This window comes from Setaria viridis, chromosome 9, assembly GCF_005286985.2.
Source record: "Setaria viridis chromosome 9, Setaria_viridis_v4.0, whole genome shotgun sequence".
Lineage (NCBI taxonomy): Eukaryota > Viridiplantae > Streptophyta > Magnoliopsida > Poales > Poaceae > Setaria > Setaria viridis.
Window position 1 is genome coordinate 15,314,203 of NC_048271.2, and position 20,379 is coordinate 15,334,581.

The 20,379-nt window shown below is 44.8% G+C and overlaps 3 protein-coding genes across 3 annotated transcripts; 2 read left to right on the forward strand and 1 right to left on the reverse strand.

Moving 5' to 3' along the window:
- Nucleotides 1–1,367: 1,367 nt before the first annotated feature.
- LOC117840976 (putative GEM-like protein 8) lies at nt 1,368–2,542 on the forward strand. Its single transcript, XM_034721535.2, has 4 exons — nt 1,368–1,580; nt 1,681–1,758; nt 1,856–2,130; nt 2,253–2,542. The coding sequence occupies exons 1-4, from the start codon at nt 1,469–1,471 to the stop codon at nt 2,427–2,429; spliced, it is 642 nt and encodes a 213-aa protein (XP_034577426.1). The 5' UTR covers nt 1,368–1,468; the 3' UTR covers nt 2,430–2,542.
- Nucleotides 2,543–6,431: 3,889 nt separating this feature from the next.
- On the forward strand, nt 6,432–12,733 carry LOC117840977 (putative GEM-like protein 8). The gene is made up of 4 exons (XM_034721536.2): nt 6,432–6,689; nt 6,783–6,860; nt 11,968–12,242; nt 12,370–12,733. Exons 1-4 carry the CDS (start codon nt 6,578–6,580, stop codon nt 12,544–12,546), a joined length of 642 nt encoding a protein of 213 aa, XP_034577427.1. The 5' UTR covers nt 6,432–6,577; the 3' UTR covers nt 12,547–12,733.
- Nucleotides 12,734–14,650: 1,917 nt separating this feature from the next.
- On the reverse strand, nt 14,651–17,833 carry LOC117840978 (putative pentatricopeptide repeat-containing protein At5g52630). The gene has a single exon (XM_034721537.2). It carries the CDS (start codon nt 17,733–17,735, stop codon nt 15,639–15,641), a length of 2,097 nt encoding a protein of 698 aa, XP_034577428.1. The 5' UTR covers nt 17,736–17,833; the 3' UTR covers nt 14,651–15,638.
- Between the last annotated feature and the right edge of the window lie 2,546 nt (nt 17,834–20,379).

Below are 20,379 nucleotides of genomic sequence, written 5' to 3' on the forward strand. Positions count from 1 at the left end.
TTCTGACGGGGTTCTGCATAGGTTCCACGTATGTCAGGTCAACACCTGGCATGGAAAACGGAGTGGAGACCTGGAACGAAGCAAGATTATGATACCATTAAACCAAGTCCGGATTAGCGGAAAGCGAGCAGTTTTACACATCAGATTAGTCCCATCCCGCATCGTTCACCAGTCCGAGCCCATCACCTGGTGGGTCACCATGTTCTTGAACCATGAATCTGGCAGGGAAATAGTTTTCTAATAAGTTTGTTTAAGATTCTGAATGATTCTAAAACACAAGGACTGAAAAACTAATTTGGAGCCACAACTAAAAGGGAGATCTTAAGCCGAAAGGCACAACATAATAGGATTCTTTTGTTTTGCTTTGATCAACACTTTAGTATTAGGGTATAGTAAATTACTGAAAACAACTTCAAGATTTAAATAAAGAAACCGACGAGCGAAGGAGGCAAACATGGCGTTATTGCCGTTATGAGGCAGCCAAAAATGCCAGATAGTCAACTTCTCATTATCTCATACCATGGACGAACAAGGATATAAAGAGATGAAAAGGTATAACTAGCGTACTAGCATATAGCTGAAGATAGAGAAGCATTTGCACATTTCCTTCTGAACCTAATTGCACGAACAAGTAATGGCGAGAACACTGCAGGAAGCGTCTTCATATTTCTGTTACTAACAGGTGCCGTTATCAAAGTTTCAAAAAAAAAAAAAACAGGTGCCGTTACCTGCAGTGTTCTCCATACAGGTGCCATTTGGATCATCATGTACACAGTACACTTGGCATGTGCGCATCTTTATAGATTGGTCTGAGATTCCTAACAACATTCTCCACAAAAACGTGACTCAAATATGCGTCAAAGGCAGATACCAGACATCTACCGGAACCAAATGCATACTGGTAGTTTGGTTTGAAGTTTGAACAAACCACATGGTCATCTTTCTTCTCCACTCTCCACGAACCCATTTCCCAGAATGGGAAAACCAAAAGGATCAGTTACGCACGTCGTGTCATAAACTATGTAGAATTTATCATTATAAGTAGCAAAGCCTACATGCTCTCCCATCAGCACCTTATAAAGGTAACCATAAGCATTGCATCAACTACCTCATCAACAACTTGCACAGATTAGAGCAATAAGAAGTGCAGTAGGAAAGGAAAGAATAGGTACCTCCTCATTAGCTGGGTTGAAAGCTCCAAGTGTTCTTCTCGTGCCCATTCCTTTAGTCAAGAAAGCAGGCCTTGCCTTTGTTCCTGATGAGGCGATGGTGAGTATGCAGCATAATGTGCTGATTCGGTTACACCACATTGTTCCCTGGAATAAAGTTGCCTTTTAGGTAGCTTCACCTTATAAAAGCCCCACATGTGGCTCAGACTCCGAGCACTAGCAGGGACCAACTTCTCACAGGCAAGCAAAGAGAAACTCCCAGCATCCAAGCAGAACTGCAGCTAGAGCTGCTCCAAACAATGGAGAGTTTTTCCCAGGAGCATGTCATCGGAATTCCTTTGGCTTCGTTTGCATATGCCCAAGAGGAAACACAAGGAAAACCTTCCTGTTCAGCCTTGGTTCATAAGAAGAGTAAGAATCTTACTTCTCATAACATGGTTCCCCAGTTCTCCTCCTGCAACAACTTTACTTCGTATATCCATACTGATTTGATATCCTTTGCATGATACAGATAAGAGTTCCTTCATTTATCGGATGAGCAAGTTGAGCCAGAAAACCGATAACTACATGCAAGGGTTCAAAGAACACTGTAAGAATACAACCATTATCCTCTTTTTGAAGATTAAACTTGTTATGTTAGTTAGTTTAAAATTCTCATCACTGATAAATCTTTTTTTTCTTTGCAGTAAATCTGGGACCAAAATTTTCAGAAACTATCAAAGGGAAGTTAAGCTTTGGTGCAAAGGTTCTACAAGCTGGCAGCATTGATAAAGTCTTCAGGGAATACTTTGTAGTTGGGAAAGATGAGAAATTATTGAAGGCATTCCAGTGTTATCTTTCAACCACAGCTGGTCCAATATCTGGAATGCTTTTCATCTCAACTGAGAAGATAGCATTCCATAGTGATAGGCCTCTGAGCATAGCATGTCCCAAAGGAGGCAGGACAAGGGTGCCCTACAAGGTAACTGAAGCAAAATCTTCATCACAATAGAGTGACTGACATTTATCAGATAGAAAATGTAGTTCAAAGATATTTGCATCTACACATGAAGCTAAATCTAATGAAATTTGTACCTTCTGCAGGTGTTGATCCCCGCAAAAAGGATAAAGAGTGCTTCAGTGAGAGGAAATTTGTACAATCCTGATGAGAAGTATATTGATCTGGTTACTGTTGATGGCTTTGATTTTTGGTTTATGGGTTTTATTAGCTACGAGAAGTCATTCAGATATCTTCGGCATGTAATTTCAGAGTTGAGATGATACACATAGTTCTATAGTCTGAAACATACTGCATACCATCTTGATATGGTATATGTACATCAAACAGATAGAATTGATCAATCACATTGTATTGAAACAAAATTTTCCGGTGATGTTCTTGAAGGATACAGCATTCTCAAATACATATTTTTTTATGAGAACACCAGGGGAGGACCATGTGAATATCTCATTTATAAAAATAAATAAGGTTTTTTTGTACAAAAGTTTACAAGAGAAAACTACAGAATCAAATACCTGCCATACTGAATGTCTTTACCGAGCAAGAGCACCTTTCTGACAGGTTTCTGCATAAGTTCCACGTATGCCAGGTCAATGCCTTTCATGAAAAATGGAGTTGAAATTTGGAAGAGAGCAAGATTATAATATCCTTGAATCAAGTCAATATTAGCGGAAAGCAACTAGTTTTACATGTGATACGCAGCTCTCCTGCGTGTTCAAGAAAAAAAAACTAGTTTTACACATCAGACTAGTCGCATTCCACAAAATTCACAAGTCCGAGCCCATCACCTGGTTCACCATGTTCTTGAACCATGAATCTGGCAGGGCAATGTTTTTCTAAGTTTGTTTAAAATCTTGAATGATTCTAAAACACAAGGCAATGTGGAGCCACAACTGAAAAGATCTTAAGCTATTATTCTTTTTGTTTTATTTTAATCAGCTGTATAGGCATTAGATTTACCGAAGCCACATCTTCACCAGACAAGTGCTATCGATTTTGTTATGTAAATTTGACATGTGCACATTTTTCTTGAGTGTTCACGATCCTGTTTCCACAAAAAATTGATGCAAATATACGTGGAAGGTGTCACTAACCTTGGGGATTTGAGAAGGAAGACATGTACAGAATCGAATATGCAAACCACGAATATGTTATACTTTCATCTCCATTCTCCATGAACCCATTTCCTAAAACGGAAAAAGAATCAGTTACGCTCTATGTGCCATAAACTACTGGATAGAGTTCATCATCATAATTCATAAGTAGCAAAGCCTACGTGCTCTCCCATCCACACCGTATGTTATCGACTGCTTCATCAACAGTTCAACAGTTGTGGTAAGCAATACAAAGTGCAGTAGGAAATGAAAGCATCAGTATTCTCCAGCACCTCGTCAGCTGGGTTGAAAGCCCAAGTGTTCTGCCCGTGACCATTCTTTTAGTCAAGAAAGGAAGCCTTGCTTTTGTTCCTTTCTCGAGGAGGCAATGGTGAGTATGCAGCACAAAGTGCTGATTCAGTTACACCACATTGTTCCCTCTTCCCTGGAACGCACCCTATAAAAAGCCCACACATGACTTGAACTTGGTGCAGGCTCAAACTGCTCATATCTAGGCAAAGAGACTCCCAAGCAGAATAGCAGATAGAGTTTCTGAAAACAGTGGAGATTTTCGCCCAGAAGCGTGTAGTTGGAAGTCATTTGGTTTCCTTTGCATAAGCTGATGACAAAACACGAGGAAACCTTCCTGTTCTGCCTTGATTCTGAAGAAGCGTAAGAATCTCACAACCTGCTTCCGCATTTCCCTATTCCGAACAACTATACTTTGCATGTCAATACTGATTGTATCCTTTCCATGATACAGATAAGAAGAGTTCATTCACCGGATTGGCAAACTTAGCCACAAAATAGATATATATGTACGTGCAAAGGGTTCAGCGACCATCATAAGAGTTCAGTCAATTACCTTTTTTGCTCAACAAAAGTAGTGAATTACAATTAAAACTTCTGATGACTGACAAATCTTTCCCTTTCAATAACTAAAAAAAAGGGTATACCTAGTGCAAAAGCTCCCACACAAGGTGGGGGTCTGGGGAAGGAAATTCCTCAAAATTCTTTTAAAATTCTGCAAAGAGGCTGGTTCGAACAGGATCTCCAGGCCACAAGTGGAGAGTTTTACCACTGTGCCAGGTCCACCCTTCAAACAGCTCTGGTGCATTTCCCTTTAATAACTCTGGACCAAAATTTCAGAAACCTCCAAATGGAAACAGCTTTGATGCAGATGTTTTCCAAGCTGGCAGCATTGATAAACTCTTCCAGGAATACTTCACTGTCAAAAACGATAAGAAGCTACTGAAGGCTTCCTCATGTTGTCTTTCAACCGCAGCTGGTCCAGTGGCTGTAATACTTTTCATCTCAACTGAGACAAATTCTTTCCATAGTGATAGACCTTGAGTTTAGCGTCTCCCAAAAGAGGAAACACAAGGGTTCCCTACAACGGTGATTGAATAAAAATATCCTTCTCAAAATAGAGAAATATGTTACAGAGATATTTGGACATGCACTTGAAGTTAAAGCTGATGTGTATGAACCTTCTGCAAATCTTGATCCCCACACTGAGGACAAAGACTGCTGATGTACAAATTTTTTTGTACAATCTTGATGAGAAGCATACTGACGTGGTTACTGTTAATGGCTTCTATTTTTAGTTTATGGATTTTATCAGCTATAGAGAGTCATTCAAATTAAATATGTTCAGCATGTAATTTCAGAGTTGAGATGATACACGTAGTTCTGTAGTCAGGAACATACTGCATGCCATGTCGATATGGTACATGTAGAGCTGGGTAGCTTGACTGGGTCTTAGCCATATTCATGCACAATGGACTTGCCACATGTCAGATCAAGAGTGACAAAGTGCGGATAGAAATATCTCTAACATAGCATAATTATAAATATCACAAATTTTGGAACTGAATAAAAGGATGTCACCAGACAGCTCATACCAGTGGCTTAATCGAGCAAGATCACTTTTTTGACAGGGTTCTGTATAGGTTCAACGAATATCAGGTCAACACCTGGCATGGAGGAGCTGAGACCTGGAACAAAGCAAGATTATGATATCTTTAAGTCCATATTGCAGAAAGTGACTAGTTTACACATCAGATTAGTCCCATTCCACATCATTCACAAGTCCAAGCCCATCACCTGGGCCACCATGTTCTTGAACCGTGAATCTGGCAGGAAAATTGTCTAAGTTCTAAATGATTTGAAAGAAAATGCTGTGGCCCGCAGGTGCAAGTGAAAAGGCACACTAATGGGGAGCCACAGCTAAAAGGAACATCTTAAGCCGAAAGGCTCAGCAGAATATCATTGTTTTGCTTTGTGCTCACCAGCAGTGTAGTATTAAGGTATAGTAAAATACTGCAAACAGTTTCAAGATTTAAATAGAAGAAACTCATCAGCCAACGAGGCAAGGATGGCGTCATTAATGCCAGATAGTCAACTCCTTATATCATGGGTGAACAAGGCTAATTACCACATTAGCACAACTGAAACATTAAAGCAATTTTGCGTTTGCTTCCTCCCAGTGTCTGAACATAAGAAAACAAATATGTGACAATGAGTACACAGAAGAAAACTTCTTTTAGTTTCTGTTACTCTTCTGTTCCATACTGAGCATCAGATTCATGACGCACATCTTCAGCACGCAGGTCGCATTGATCTTGTCATGCAAACTTAACATGTGCACACTTTTCTAGATAGTTCGAGATTCCAAACATTCTTCACAAGAAGCATGGCTCAAGTATGCGTGAAAGGGACACATATACCGGAACCAAGTGTATAGCAGTGGTTTGGTTTCAGTTTTGAACCGACCACGTGTATGTTTTACTTCCCTCTCCACTCTCCATGAACATATTTCCTTAATGGGAAGAAGAATCAGTTATGCTCTATGTGTCATAGACTAATTAGAGTTCATTATATTATATAAGTAGCAAAACCTATATGTGCTCCCATCAGAACCTTATAAAAATAAGCTTGTCATCAGTGTCTCATCAACACCTTGTAGTAAGGGTAAGCAATAGAAAGAGGAGTAGGAAAGAAATGCATTGGTACCTCCCCATTGGCTGGGTTGAAAGCTACAACTGTTCTGCCCATGCCCATTTCTTTAGTCAAGAAAGCAGGCCTTGCTTTTGTCCCTGATGAGGCGATGGTGAGTATGCAGCATAAAGTTCTGATTCAGTTACACCACATGTCCACATTGTCCCCTGGAATAAAGTTGCCTTTTTCGTAGCTTCTCCATATAAATGCACACATATGGCTCAGACTCTGGGCACTAGCAGGCATCAACTTCTCACAGGCAAGGAGGAAATCCCAGCATCCAAGCAGAATCGTAGATAGAGCTTCTCCAAGCAATGGAGAGTTTCACCCAGGAGCATGTCATTGGAATTCCGTTGGTTTCGTTTGCTTATGCCGATGAGGAAACACAAGGAAAACCTTCCTGTTCTGCCTTGATTCACAAAAAGAGTAAGAATCACACAGCCCGCTTTCCCAGCTCTCCTTCTGCAATAACTTTATTTTGTGTGCCAATACTGATTTGGTATCCTTTGCATGATACAGATAAGAGTTCCTTCATTTATCGGATGAGCAAATTGAGCCAGAAAACAGATAACTACATGCAAGGTTTCAAAGAACACTGTAAGAATTCAACCCCTGTCCTTTTTCACAAATGAAAGTTGTGTTATGTTGTTGTGGACACCTTCTTTGGGAACAAGTTCCAGCGCAGGAAGAAGGCGTCACAACAGGAAGTAGTTGAGATTTAGTTTAGAGATAGAATTGGAAATTAGTTTGGTTTTGTTTTAGAGATAGAGTTGGAGTCGGTTTGGATCTGTTTTGGCCAGCTCATTATATAAGGGCTAAGGCCTTCGTAGGGAGAAGGCAAGCAGAGATTAATCTTAAACTCAGAGCCTCCTAGGGAGGGCGAGTAGATTTATCTAGCTGCTAACAAAGTTTATACTCAATAAACTAGCCACATCATCTTTGGTATTCAGACCTCTTTCCTCTTCCTGGAGCCTGATCACCACGCCAGGCCTGCCGCCGCCCCATCTGCTGCCTTCCAGCGCTGTGTCTGCAACCATGGGCGACTCCTTTGTCACCCAAGCCGCCTTCGAAGATGCTGTCGCCAAGATGATCTCCAAGATGAACGACATCAGTCTTAAGCTTGACAGAGAGCTGGAATCTGTCCGCAAGGAACAGAGCCGCCTTGCTTCCTCAATCAACAATGTGCAGACCCAAGTCTTGGAGAAGAACGGGCGTTTTGACGCCACGGGATCCTCGTCTGTAAGCCATGCCAAGTATGGACCACCGCCGTCGCCGGTTCACAAGCTTCGCTTTCCCAAGTATGACGGTGCCGAGGATCCCCTAGGGTGGCTGCACAAGTGTGAGCAGTTCTTCCGCTCTCAGGCCACACCGGAGGATCAGAAGGTTTGGACAGCAACCTTCTATCTGGAGGGCGCCGCCGGCCAATGGTACTATCGTCTGGAGAAGAATCGCGGCGTCCCCACTTGGCCTGATTTCGTCGACGGCGTCAACAAGCGGTTTGGACCGCCCGTGCGCAGCAACCCCCTTGGCGAGCTGACCCAACTGCGGCGCACGGGATCTGTTGAGGAGTACCAGGAGCAATTCCTCATGCTCCTGGCACGGTGCGAGGGAGTCACGGAACAACAGCAGATCGATATCTTCACAGCCGGCCTTCTCCAACCCATGCGCATGGACGTTGAGATGCACAAACCCGCGTCGTTCGAGGACGCCATGGCGCTGGCCCGCGCATACGAGCGCCGCACACAGGTGGTGGACGACAGCTCCCGCTCTTTGCCGCGTTCAACGCGCTCGTCCTCCCGCACAGGCTCGTTCTCCGCTGCTCCAGCCTGGTCGCCCTCAACCCCTCCTGCCTCCAGTGCATCATCTGCCACGCCGGGCGCGCCTGTCAAGCCCGCGGCCCCACCTGGCGCTAGATTCACACGCCTCACGCCGGAAGAGATGGCTCAGCGGCGCGTGGATGGGTTGTGCTTCAATTGCCCTGAGAAATTCTCCCGCGAGCACGCCCGCCAATGCTCCATGAAAGGCATCTACTGAATGGAATTGAATGACGACCAAGACACTGCTGACGGCGCGGCTATCGACGAACCAACTATTTCAGTCAACGCCATCACCGGAATCCAATCCAGCGCCACCCTGCAGCTTTCCACCAGCATCAGGGACGCCACCCTCACAGCACTAGTGGATTCAGGTTCCACGCACTCATTCATTGCTGAAGCTACAGCAGCCCAACTTGGGCTGCTTCCAGAAGCGCGGCCTGGCCTCACCGTGGGCGTCGCCAATGGTGACCGTGTACCATCTGCGGGGGTCTGCCACAATGTGCCTGTCCGCATCGGTCGGGAGGATTTCTGCATCTCCATGTTTGTGATTCCACTGCAAGGATTTGAATTGGTCCTAGGCTGCGACTGGTTGCGGACTCTTGGCCCAATTCTTTGGGACTTCAGCCATCTATCAATGACCTTCTGGCGCCACGATCACAGGGTCCAATGGGTGGGCGTCAACGCCACTCCCCCTCCCCGTCTTGCAGCCACTGAAGCCTCAGACCTCCTGGCACTGCTCATTCAGGAGTTCGCGGACCTCTTCTTAGCACCATCAGGTCTGCCCCCGCCACGGGCATTTGATCACAGGATCCACCTGCTACCAGCAACGCCACCTGTGGCAGTCCGCCCCTACCGCTACCCCCAACTGCTAAAAGATGAAATTGAAAATCAGTGCCAATCCATGTTAGAGCAGGGGATCATCCGGGCCAGTACATCAGCATTCTCATCACCAGTGCTGCTCGTGCGCAAGCGGGATGGCGACTGGCGTTTCTGCGTTGACTACCGAGCACTCAATCACAAGACGATCCGCGATAAATTCCCCATACCCGTCGTGGAGGAACTGCTGGATGAACTCAAAGGGGCTGTCTTCTTCACCAAATTGGATCTCCGCAGTGGCTACCATCAGGTCCGCATGCATCCTGATGACATTGAGAAGACAGCGTTCCGCACCCACCATGGGCATTTCGAGTTCCTGGTCATGCCTTTCGGCCTCACCAATGCACCATCCACATTCCAGGCGCTAATGAATGCGGTGCTCCGCCCCTTCCTCCGTCGCTGCGTTCTGGTGTTCTTCGATGATATCCTCATCTTCAGCAAGACATGGTCAGAACACCTGCAACACGTCCGTGCTGTCTTTGCTGTCCTACGCAGCCACGGTCTCGTCCTCAAGAAGTCCAAGTGCCTGTTCGGAGCACGCAGCGTCCACTACTTGGGCCATGTCATTGCCAACAACGCTGTCGCCATGGACGCCGAGAAGATTGCTGCAGTTCAAGCATGGCCCGTTCCTCGCTCAGTTAAGGCTCTCCGGGGATTTCTGGGTCTCACCGGTTATTACCGCCGGTTTATTGCCAACTACGGCATTATCGCAGCTCCACTGACGGCGCTGCTGAAGCGGGAGGCATTCCAGTGGAGCCCAGCAGCAACGACGGCGTTCGAAGCCCTGAAGACCGCCCTGACTACCGGCCCTGTTCTGCAGCTCCCAGATTTTGACAGACCATTCGTGGTAGACTGCGACGCATCCGGTTCTGGTTTTGGCGCCGTCTTGCATCAGGATACAGGACCAATCGCTTTCTTCAGCAAAACAGTGGCGCCACAACACTCCAAACTGGCTGCTTACGAGAGGGAACTCATTGGTCTGGTTCAGGCAGTGCGCCATTGGCGGCCTTACCTTTGGGTTCGGGACTTCATCGTTCGCACAGACCATTGCAGCCTCAAATATTTGTTGGACCAGCGCCTTTCAACAATCCCGCAGCACACCTGGGTCAGCAAGTTGTTTGGGTACACCTTTCGGGTTGAATACAAGCCCGGCAAATTGAATGCTGCCGCAGATGCACTGTCCCGCCGCGACGAGCACGATCTGGATGGCCACATCCATGCCATCTCTAGGCCGACGTTTGCGCTGTTTGAGGAATTCAAGAGGGAGGCGGCTACCCTACCAGAAATTAGAGCCAAACAGCAGGAAATTGCGGACGGCACAGCAGGAGCAGCCTGGTCCATAGTCGATGGCTTTGTGCTCCATCGGAGCAGAATTTTTGTCCCTGAGTCCTCGTCTTTTTGGCCACAGATTCTAGCCTCAGCTCACGGCGCCAGCCATGAAGGCTGCCAGAAGACTTTGCATCGTCTCCGCTCTTCTTTCTTCAGCCCGCACGCCTCTAAACTGGTGAAAGACTATGTCAAAGGGTGCGCCGTTTGCCAACGGAATAAGACCGAGCATCTGCATCCAGCAGGACTGCTACAGCCGCTGGACATCCCCAAGGCAGTCTGGAGTGACATTGCCATGGACTTCGTGGAGGGTTTTCCCAAGGTGGGCGGCCGTTCAGTGGTACTGACAGTGGTGGACCGGCTGTCCAAGATGGCGCATTTCATCGCATTGAGTCATCCATACACGGCAATGACAGTGGCACAAGCGTTCTTTGATGGCATTGTTCGCCTTCACGGATTTCCCTGCTCCATAGTTAGCGATCGCGATCCAGTGTTCACAAGCACACTATGGAAGGAGCTCTTCACGCTGGCTGGTGTCAAGCTGCGCCTCAGTTCAGCCTTTCGACCGCAGACAGACGGCCAGTCCGAGGTTACTAACCGGGTGCTGGGGGTGTACCTCCGTTGCTTGGCTGGCGACCGCCCAAGAAGCTGGCTGCGGTGGCTTCCTTGGGCGGAGTATTGCTACAATACATCATACCAGACAGCCCTGCAGTGCACACCGTTCCGGGTCGTATTTGGTCGCGATCCGCCGTCTCTGCTGTCCTATCAGCCAAGTGTGGCACGAGTAGTGGCTCTGGATAAGCAACTTCGACAGAGGGATGAATTTCTGGCTGATATCAGGGACAGACTACTTCAGGCACAAGATTACATGAAAGCTGCCCACGACAAGGACCATCGTGCCCTGGAGTTTGCCGTGGGGGATTGGGTATGGTTGCGGCTTCACCAGCGCTCCGCCGTGGCCATCACTGAAAAATCCAGTGCCAAATTGGCTCCACGCTTCTATGGCCCATTTCAGGTACTGGAGCGTATTGGGTCTGTAGCATATCGGCTTCGTCTTCCCCCCAAGGCCAGGATCCATGACGTGTTCCATGTGGTCTTCCTGAAGAAACACCAAGGCCCAGTACCTTCAGCCATTGTCGCTCTGCCTCCGGTGGTTCATGGCCGTGCCATCCCAACTCCAGAGAAGGTGGTTCGCGCTCGACCCACGGTGGACTCTTGGGACCTGCTGGTTCAGTGGGCAGGACGCGGCGCTGCTGAGGCCACATGGGAGCCTATAACGGACTTCAAAGACAGATATCCAGCATTCAAGCTCGAGGACGAGCTTTTCTGTCAGGAGGGCGGAAGTGTTGTGGACACCTTCTTTGGGAACAAGTTCCAGCGCAGGAAGAAGGCGTCACAACAGGAAGTAGTTGAGATTTAGTTTAGAGATAGAATTGGAAATTAGTTTGGTTTTGTTTTAGAGATAGAGTTGGAGTCGGTTTGGATCTGTTTTGGCCAGCTCATTATATAAGGGCTAAGGCCTTCGTAGGGAGAAGGCAAGCAGAGATTAATCTTAAACTCAGAGCCTCCTAGGGAGGGCGAGTAGATTTATCTAGCTGCTAACAAAGTTTATACTCAATAAACTAGCCACATCATATGTTGATAAAGAAATTCACATCACTGATACAAATAATTTTTATTTGCAGTAACTCTGGGACCAAAACTTTCAGCAACTATCAGAGGGAAACTAAGCTTCGGTGCAAAGGTTCTCAAAGCTGGCGGTATTGACAAAGTCTTCAGAGAATACTTTGCAGTCGAGAAAGATGAGAAACTAGTGAAAGCTTTCCAATGCTATCTTTCAACCACGGCTGGTCCAATAGCTGGAATGCTTTTCATCTCAACTGAGAAAATTGCTTTCCATAGTGACAGGCCTTTGAATTTAGCATCACCCAAAGGAGGCAGTACAAGGGTGCCTTACAAGGTAATTGAAGCAAAATCTCCTCCTCAATATAGTACCTGTAGGCTGTAGTTTATCAGATAGAAAATGCGACACAAAGATATTTGTATATACTCGAAGTTAAAGCTAATAAAATTTGTACCTTCTGCAGGTGTTGATTCCCGCAAAGAGGATAAAGAGTGCTTCAGTGCGAGGAAATTTATACAATCCCGATGAGAAGTATATTGATCTAGTTACTGTTGATGGCTTTGATTTTTGGTTTATGGGTTTTATTAGCCATGAGAAGTCATTCAGATATCTTCAGCATGCAATTTCAGAGTTGAGATGATACACGTAGTTCTATAGTCTGAAACATACTGCATACCATGTTGATATGGTATATGTACATTGAACACATAGAATTGATCAATCACATTGATTGGAAAGAAAAGTTTTTTCAGTAATGTCTTTTAAGGATTCCATACTGTCAAATACATTGATCAATCATATTGAATGAACTGATCGATTGCATTGAATGAATGGTCGACCAGATCCTGTCGATCCTTTTTTATGTAACCAAGAGGTTATCTTGGAGAGACTCAGCTCTCAACAGAAACTGGATAGGGATTATGCTGAACTAAAGGTCTCACCCAAAGTAAATGTATGCTTCCCTTTCCTCTTTCCTTTCTTTTTCTTGTTCGTCATGTACAGTTTTCCCCTCTTTTAATTTATAACAAGTAGGGGGGCACCCCTCCTGTTTTCTTAAAAAAAAATAAATTCATTCTTATGTGAAATTCTTAAATATATTGCCGTCATAAACTAGTCTATGCTTCATGTGCATGTGATAGTGGATTATCATGTTCCACGCACAGCTTTTTATTTTATTTATTTATTTTTCTATGTGTTTCTTTTATTATATCATTTTAGCTACATCAGATGTGTGATGGGTGGTAAAATTTTCTGGGATTCAGTAAATTAAAGGGTATAAGGCATTCAAGCACAAAAACAAAACTGAAGGGTCAAAAACTGTTAATGAGTGTACGAAAATGGGCAGTGGAAGGAGTTAGAAGGAAATCACTAATGCTTTCCACATTGTAGCTAAATGTTGTTTCAAAACAAATGCACAGAAAATGTATATTACACTATTGTGGATAACCTTTTGGTGTATGTGTGTGCATGCATTTTTTTTCTTGAACGACGCAAGAGAGCTGCGTGTCATTTCATTAAGAGAGAAAACTGAAAAGAGTGTACAACGAATCCGGTTAAGGACCAAAATCCGAGCACATGAACACACACCCACACACCTACACAGAGAAGCTTACAGACGTGCCACAACAACATACATGACCTCGACCAAAAGCACCCTGACCTAGGCAGGTGGGGCCAGCGACCTCACTGGGAATTCCTGTGCTCGGGTTATATGAGTCATCTTGGATTCTCTTCTTCTTAACATAACGTTCGAGGAAAAAAAAACGATAACCTAACATTGTATTGTCTGTGTAAAAAGCAATCAAGTGCCGCATTAAGTTTATCCTGCAGTTGGTGCACATGGTCATAAATTCAGTTTTACATAGATGCTATTTGACACTTGATATCTAATTTAACATGCAAACAAGAGGTAATCAGGTAACCATGTGTTGACAAAATCCTAGGTTTTTCAGTTAAAAAAGAAGAAGAAATCTTTACATAGCGGATAGGTCTTAAATGACTTGCTAGCTATTCCAACAGCTTCCTTTGATGTTTAACTAAATTTATCTCAGGTTTAAATAACATTGACAAAGTTCAAGGTGCAGTAGTATAGTATAGCAACTGAATACCATTTCACCATTTCTCTGCTGAAGTTAGTAAAGTATTTATGATCCTGATGACCAGATGATGACTGCAACAACGTGCTGACTTACATGATGATGACTCTGCAGGAGAAAGTGCTGAGTTAGTTATACTACTTTATTCTATCAAACAAAGCCACTTCTGAATTCTTTGGCTGTCTCAACTTGTTTTAATGGGCAGGACCGCAGGAGTAGGGATCATTTCTTACAAGGAAAGGAACGTTGCACAGAAATATAGCCAAGTATCAGCAGGAAAGTGGTACATGCAGTAAGAAGCTGAGGGATCGAATTCTTTTTTACTTTGCCAAAAACCCATGCTATTGCTACTATTTAAGCTATTTTTTTTCTCCAACCAGCAGGAGAGATGTGTATCATTGTATTAAGAAGGCGGGTATTTAAGCTAAATTATGTGTAATTTTCGCTAACTTGACCATTAAAAACATGGCTTGGTGAAAATTGATCCCGAAAATGTAAAATTAGCGAGGATAAAGATGATAAAAAGCCACAGGCAAAAATTATAGCACGAAGCAACTTTTCTGTATGAAATTCTATAAAACATAGAACGATAGCAACCAAATTTCCTTTTTCCATTCAAGAAAATTAAAAGAAGTTGAAACCACTTTGAAGCCCTTATCACTTAACCAAAAAAACACCCATGCAATTAACAACCTGCTCTTACCAGATTTCCATGTTCTGTGAAAAGTTCATTCGATAATTTTAAGAGGAAAGATACAGAAGGAAATGTACCTGTTCATGAGTGAAATAATGACAGTGCCCCAATATTATCATCTTTACACAACAGTTAAAGGAATTCAAGTTCTCAAAATCGCAAAATGATAATTGCACTGCAGTGGGCTTAATGATTTCTTTTATAGGAAAGCATATTGTGCCAATTAATCGAAGCTGTTTTATTCCTTCTAATATTGTTAGGTTCTTCTACCTAACAAAAAGGAGCACAGATTTCATGTGAAAACAATTATTAGGGCAAGAGGCAAAGAGAAGAATTGTGCCTCTCCCTTCAGTTCCCTACTATAATGAATACTCACAAGGAAGGTCATTTAAATTTCATTTGATATTAGAAACACTAGAACCACTGTTACTCTGTTCCATTCCTACGGAATCATGCAGTAGGCACATCTGATACTGATCGGATAATATTGATATATTTTAGACACAAGATTTTCCTATTTGACATGCTTAAGACAAAATAAAAGCATGCATGAAACAATGACACGAAATATATAAATATAGACTGAATATCTGACGTTCTGTCTGGCTCAAATTATTTGCATACCTTAGGAGAATGAAACACTTCAAATGATGACTTTTTTAATTAATTAGCCATTGAATCTTTCATTAAGTAAGCACTGGCAAGCAAATCACTGTTATTGCAATGTCATCGCAACTTTTCCTTTTCTAAATAGTGTTCTAGTTGCATTTTGTCTGCAGCATCAAAATTGTTATATCTGGTAACTGTACATTCACATTCAATGGGCCAGTGGCACTGTGACATCAAGTAAAGTTTAAGCATTGTGAAACAATCAGCTGGCAGCAATGTAAGAATGCCATATGTATCCTTTCTAATGCCAACAGAGTGGTGGATAAGAGTTAATCACCAGTAATCTCCACAGAAACACCTCCCTTTAACAAAATGGTGGAACCTGGAATTATCTCTAACGATAATATCCCTGCTTTCTACCTTAGAAATGAACTTCAACGCAGAATGGCAGTCTGCACAGATCCGTAAATTCTTCTTCACAATGATTGGTTTTGTAGCTGGCATGCTTATCAAAGCAAAAGCCACGGCAATCCTCTCACTGTGATAGCGCAGAAGCCTCTCCTTTGCACTATCTTCTAGGTTAAGTGGCAAGGAGGTTGTGTCCGGGACATAACCTTCCTCCTTTATCCTCCCGGAGAGGTCCTCAAGCTTTTTATATATCTGCTCCTGCTGTGGGTGTGACCAATCCTCAGATCCAAACACATGTGTTTTCTTGTTAGCATCTACCCAGCTAAAACCTGGCAGCTTCTTAATCCTGGTATCCCTCATCAACTTCCTGACTGCCTTCACATCCTCCCATTGGCCCAATGATGCGTATATTCCAGAAAGGGATACATGAATACCGGTGTTATCTGGCTCAAGCTTCATAAGATTTTGCGCAGCAATCTCTCCCAGCTCCTTGTTTCCTCGCATCCGGCAAGCTCGAAGCAAGGAGCACCAACCATGTGCATTGGGTTTGACAGGCATCTCACCTATGAATTTTTCTGCTTCCCTTAGTCTCCCAGCTCGACCATACATATCAATGATACATGAATAGTGCTCCTCTTTAGGCTCAATACCATGTTTATCCTTCATGGAGTAAAAATATTTTAGTCCTTCATCCACTAATCCAGCATGACTGCATGCTGTCAGCAGGCTGACAAATGTAATGTGATTTGGCCTGATACCACTTGAGGTCATCCTGTCAAAAGCTTGGATTGCTTCCCAACCATGACCGTGCTGTGCATATACATTTATTATCGCATTCCAGGCAATCTCAGTGTGATATCCAATCTCATTAAATAACTGAATGGACAAACTCATGAGGCCGCATTTTCCATACATATCCACAAGGGTGGAACCAACAAATGAGTCATCGATCAAACTTGTCTTGATCACTTGAGCATGCAGCTGAGTACCTTGTTCGAGCAGAGCTTGCATGGCACAGCCCTTAATCATGCTCGAGAAAGTGAATTCATTGGGCTCAATACCCTGCCTCCGCAGCTCAGTATATGTTTCAAGGGCCTCATCAACACGATCAGTTTCAATGTAACCGTCGATCAGCGAGGTGCCGGACACAACATTCCAACCTCCAGGATCAACCTTCACCGCACGAGAGGCATTCTCCAAATCCCCAGATTTAGCATACATGTCCAATAGCGCATTCCTCAAAACAGTCTCCAGTTCAAACCCTGCCTTAATTATACAACAATGCAGGCTACGACCCAGCCATACATCCTTGAGCCCTCCTGACGCACTCAATGCACTGCAGAAGACATGCTGGTCAGCTCCAATCAGCCCCTCACATTTCATATCCCGGAAAGCCAGAACAGCTGCCTGGAGGCTCCCGTTCTTGGCATAGCCGTCGATCATGGCAGTCCAGGCGACAGCATCCTTTTGCGGCATTTGGTCAAACACCCTGCACGCCTCACACAGGAGACCGCACTTGGAGTACATGTCCGCGAGGTTGCTCGCAACGAAGAGCTCGGTGTCGAAGCCGAGCCTGATGCCGACGCAGTGCAGCTGCGCGCCGGGGCGCGGGGCCGCCAGGCCGGCCGCTGCTCGCGCGGCGCTGGAGAGCGCGAACTGCGTGGGCACGATGTCCGCGCGGCGCATGGCGGCGAATGCCGCGAGCGCGTCGGCGTGCATGGAGTTCTGGACGAGACCCGAGACGAGCGTCGTCCAGGATACGAGGTTGGGGCGGGGCACGGCGCCGAACACGCGCACGGCGGAGGCGGCGTCGGCGCAGTGGGAGTACATGGTGATGAGGTGGTTGGCGAGGAAGGTGGACGCGGCGGCCGCGCCCGAGAGCAAGAGGTGCGCATGGAGCGCGCGGCCGCGACGGAGGTCGCCGGCGCGGCCGTACGACTGGAGGAGCGCGGCGAGGCGGAGGGTGGTGGTGGCGGCGGCGGCGTCCGGTGGGTGCGTATTCTGTCCCCGGAGCTTTCCCATATGCGTGGTCGGGGCGGAATGGCAGTTGGAGCACTTGCTCCCGCGCGCAAAACCTTTACGAAATCGGGCAAATTTTCTATTGGACACTCCGTCGAAATAAACCACTGTAACACTAAAAATCACTGTTCGTAACATAAAAAACATATATTAAAATGACTATGTTGTCCAATTTTAAGATAAAAAATTCCCACCATACAAATATTTCATGCAACATTCTTGAGAAAAAATAAAGTACAACATCGATACATACCTTTTGAAACATTTAAAAAGTATAATCAATATTATTTTTAAACTATAGTTGCAACATTATAAAATCATTTTTAACAATAATATCTATAAAACAAAATGAATTAGTTAATTAGACTAAAAGGTTGCAACAGGATAAATCAACTATTGAAATATCAAGAATAACTTTTTGCAACATCCTAAATCAACAGTACTCAACTGAAACCTTCTACAATATCGTCGCGTACCTATCGCAATAAAAATACACGTAGAAAATTTTCACCGCAACAGCCATCTTCTCGCGCTGCAACATTATCACGTGCCTATCACTACAAACGTATGCGTAAAAAATCACCACCGTAACATGATCGCCGAGTTGGGGGTATAGAAAAAAAGTCGGACCGGTGATAGAACCAGTGAGGCCGCTGGTTCACTGGTTTAGTAGTCTGACCAGTAGGTCAATCGGTTCAACCACGATTTAAATAGGCAAGAATATATTCTTGTTGTTCACGATCAAAATCGTGGTCAGGTGGCTTGTGTAGGTGAACTTCATGGAGTTCGAACCCTACCCCGTGTCGTAGTTTTATCCCTGTTTTTAGTTGGTTAATGCTTTGGGCCCTCTAATTGCTTTGTTGGGCCGGCTGGTGGCCTGCTGTTACCCCAAAACGTTATGAATATGCTGTTTAGATTTGATTTTTTTTCCTATGGTTGGGGGTGTCCGATTTTTTTTATCGGATGCCCTATTCTTTGATACCGTTATGAAATTGCTAATTTGCACATGTTCACAGGTTTCACATATCTTTTTTTTTTCGAGGAGATTTCACATGTCTTACTGCGACTAGAGCTGAGGCCGCTTGTAAGTCAGTCAAACACGACTTTGACTTCTGCAACACATTTATGCTGAGACGTTGTTTAGTTGCCTGAATTTGGATGTCCAAAATCACTGTTGTAGCACTGTAGCACACTGTAGCGTTTCGTTTGTATTTGTGAAGTATTGTCCAAATATTGACTAATTAGGCTCAAAAGATTCGTCTCGCAAAGTATAACAAAATTGTGCAATTAGTTTTTGATTTCGTGTACATTTAGTACTCCATGCATGTACCGCAAGTTTGATGTGATGGGGAATTTTCTTTTTGCATAGTGTCAAAGTTGGAAGTTTGGGGGACTAAACAGGCCCTAAGTTGGGAGGTACAATAGTACGAACACCCCCATAAATCACCTCAAGTTTGATATTGCTCTCCATAAATTATTTTATTGCATACTCAACCCCCCTTTAATTCTGTTGCAAATACCTACTTGTTGTACGCAAACTTAACTGATTTAACACGTTTTAAAAAATTGCAAGTGGTTTTTTAACAAAATTTAGTAAATGGGTATGTGGGGGCAATGTCAAACTTGAAGCGACTTACAGGGATGTTTATGCAATTTTATCAAGTTGGGATGATGGGATCACGTTTGTCATTATTTAGCACAATGGCTGAGAAGAAAAAATATGTCAAATTTAGGGTGTGTTTGATTGGGCTGTGACTTTTGAAAAAGCTACTATGAGCTATGAGCTGTGAAAAAGTAGCTGTGAGAAAGCAGCTGTGGAAAAAGCAGAAGACCGTTTGGTTAGAGCAGCTGTGGCTTTTGAATAAACTGTCAAGTGGATCCTACATGTCATCCACAGTTCACTCCCCTCAACTCTCTCACTCTCTCACTGACGCTCGTCAGCCCCTCTTTCTTCGTCCCGCTGACCAACAGTTCTCATCTTCCGCTTGGGATGAACAGACGAACGAATCATGTTCTGCAGCAGCAACCTCTTCAGCTTAGAAAGGGCATGGATTAAGTTATTCTATAGAAGTGTCGTAACTTTCGTCCAAGCTAATGATTCATCAGCCATCAAGTTGATCAATCCTCTGTTAACGAATCGCCAATTGCAACTTTGAGAACAGTACTGAAGGAAATATCCCGATTTCAATTAGCGAAATTAGGACACCTACTCACGAACTCAGTAATGTCTTACTCAAACATAACCTGCACTGGACCAATCGATCGGAGCATTGCACGACAGAAGCAAATGTTCGATGGGTAATCGCTACGGATCGAGCGGGTAGGCGAGCTCCTTGAGGACCTCGGCGAGCGGCTTGCTGATGCCCTCGGTGGGGGCGGCAAACTTGCCGCCGGCGAAGTCGTTCTCCTCCTCCGACGGGAACTCCGGTTCCTGCGGGAGCCATGGCAGGGCGGAGGGACGAGGGAGCTCCGGTTCCTGCGGGAGCCATGACGAAGCACGGCGGCGGAGCCCGCACCGGGCTTCTCTCACGCGCCACAGAAAACAAAGGAATCAAACTGCCTACTCTCACACGTCGGGCTCCTCTCACGCGTTGGGGGCAGTGGACGGAGGGCCGGTGGTCGGAGGCGGCGTGCCGCGGGGGGAGCG

Bases quoted from the DNA above. Each gene is read 5' to 3' on its own strand.
- LOC117840978 (XM_034721537.2), bottom strand. From the start codon at position 17,735: ATGGGAAAGCTCCGGGGACAGAATACGCACCCACCGGACGCCGCCGCC.
- LOC117840977 (XM_034721536.2), top strand. From the start codon at position 6,578: ATGGAGAGTTTCACCCAGGAGCATGTCATTGGAATTCCGTTGGTTTCG. The intron at 6,861-11,967 runs GTAAGAATTCAA...TTTTATTTGCAG, and splicing joins GCAAGGTTTCAAAGAACACT to TAACTCTGGGACCAAAACTT. The intron at 12,243-12,369 runs GTAATTGAAGCA...TACCTTCTGCAG, and splicing joins GTACAAGGGTGCCTTACAAG to GTGTTGATTCCCGCAAAGAG.
- LOC117840976 (XM_034721535.2), top strand. From the start codon at position 1,469: ATGGAGAGTTTTTCCCAGGAGCATGTCATCGGAATTCCTTTGGCTTCG. The intron at 1,759-1,855 runs GTAAGAATACAA...TTTTCTTTGCAG, and splicing joins GCAAGGGTTCAAAGAACACT to TAAATCTGGGACCAAAATTT. The intron at 2,131-2,252 runs GTAACTGAAGCA...TACCTTCTGCAG, and splicing joins GGACAAGGGTGCCCTACAAG to GTGTTGATCCCCGCAAAAAG.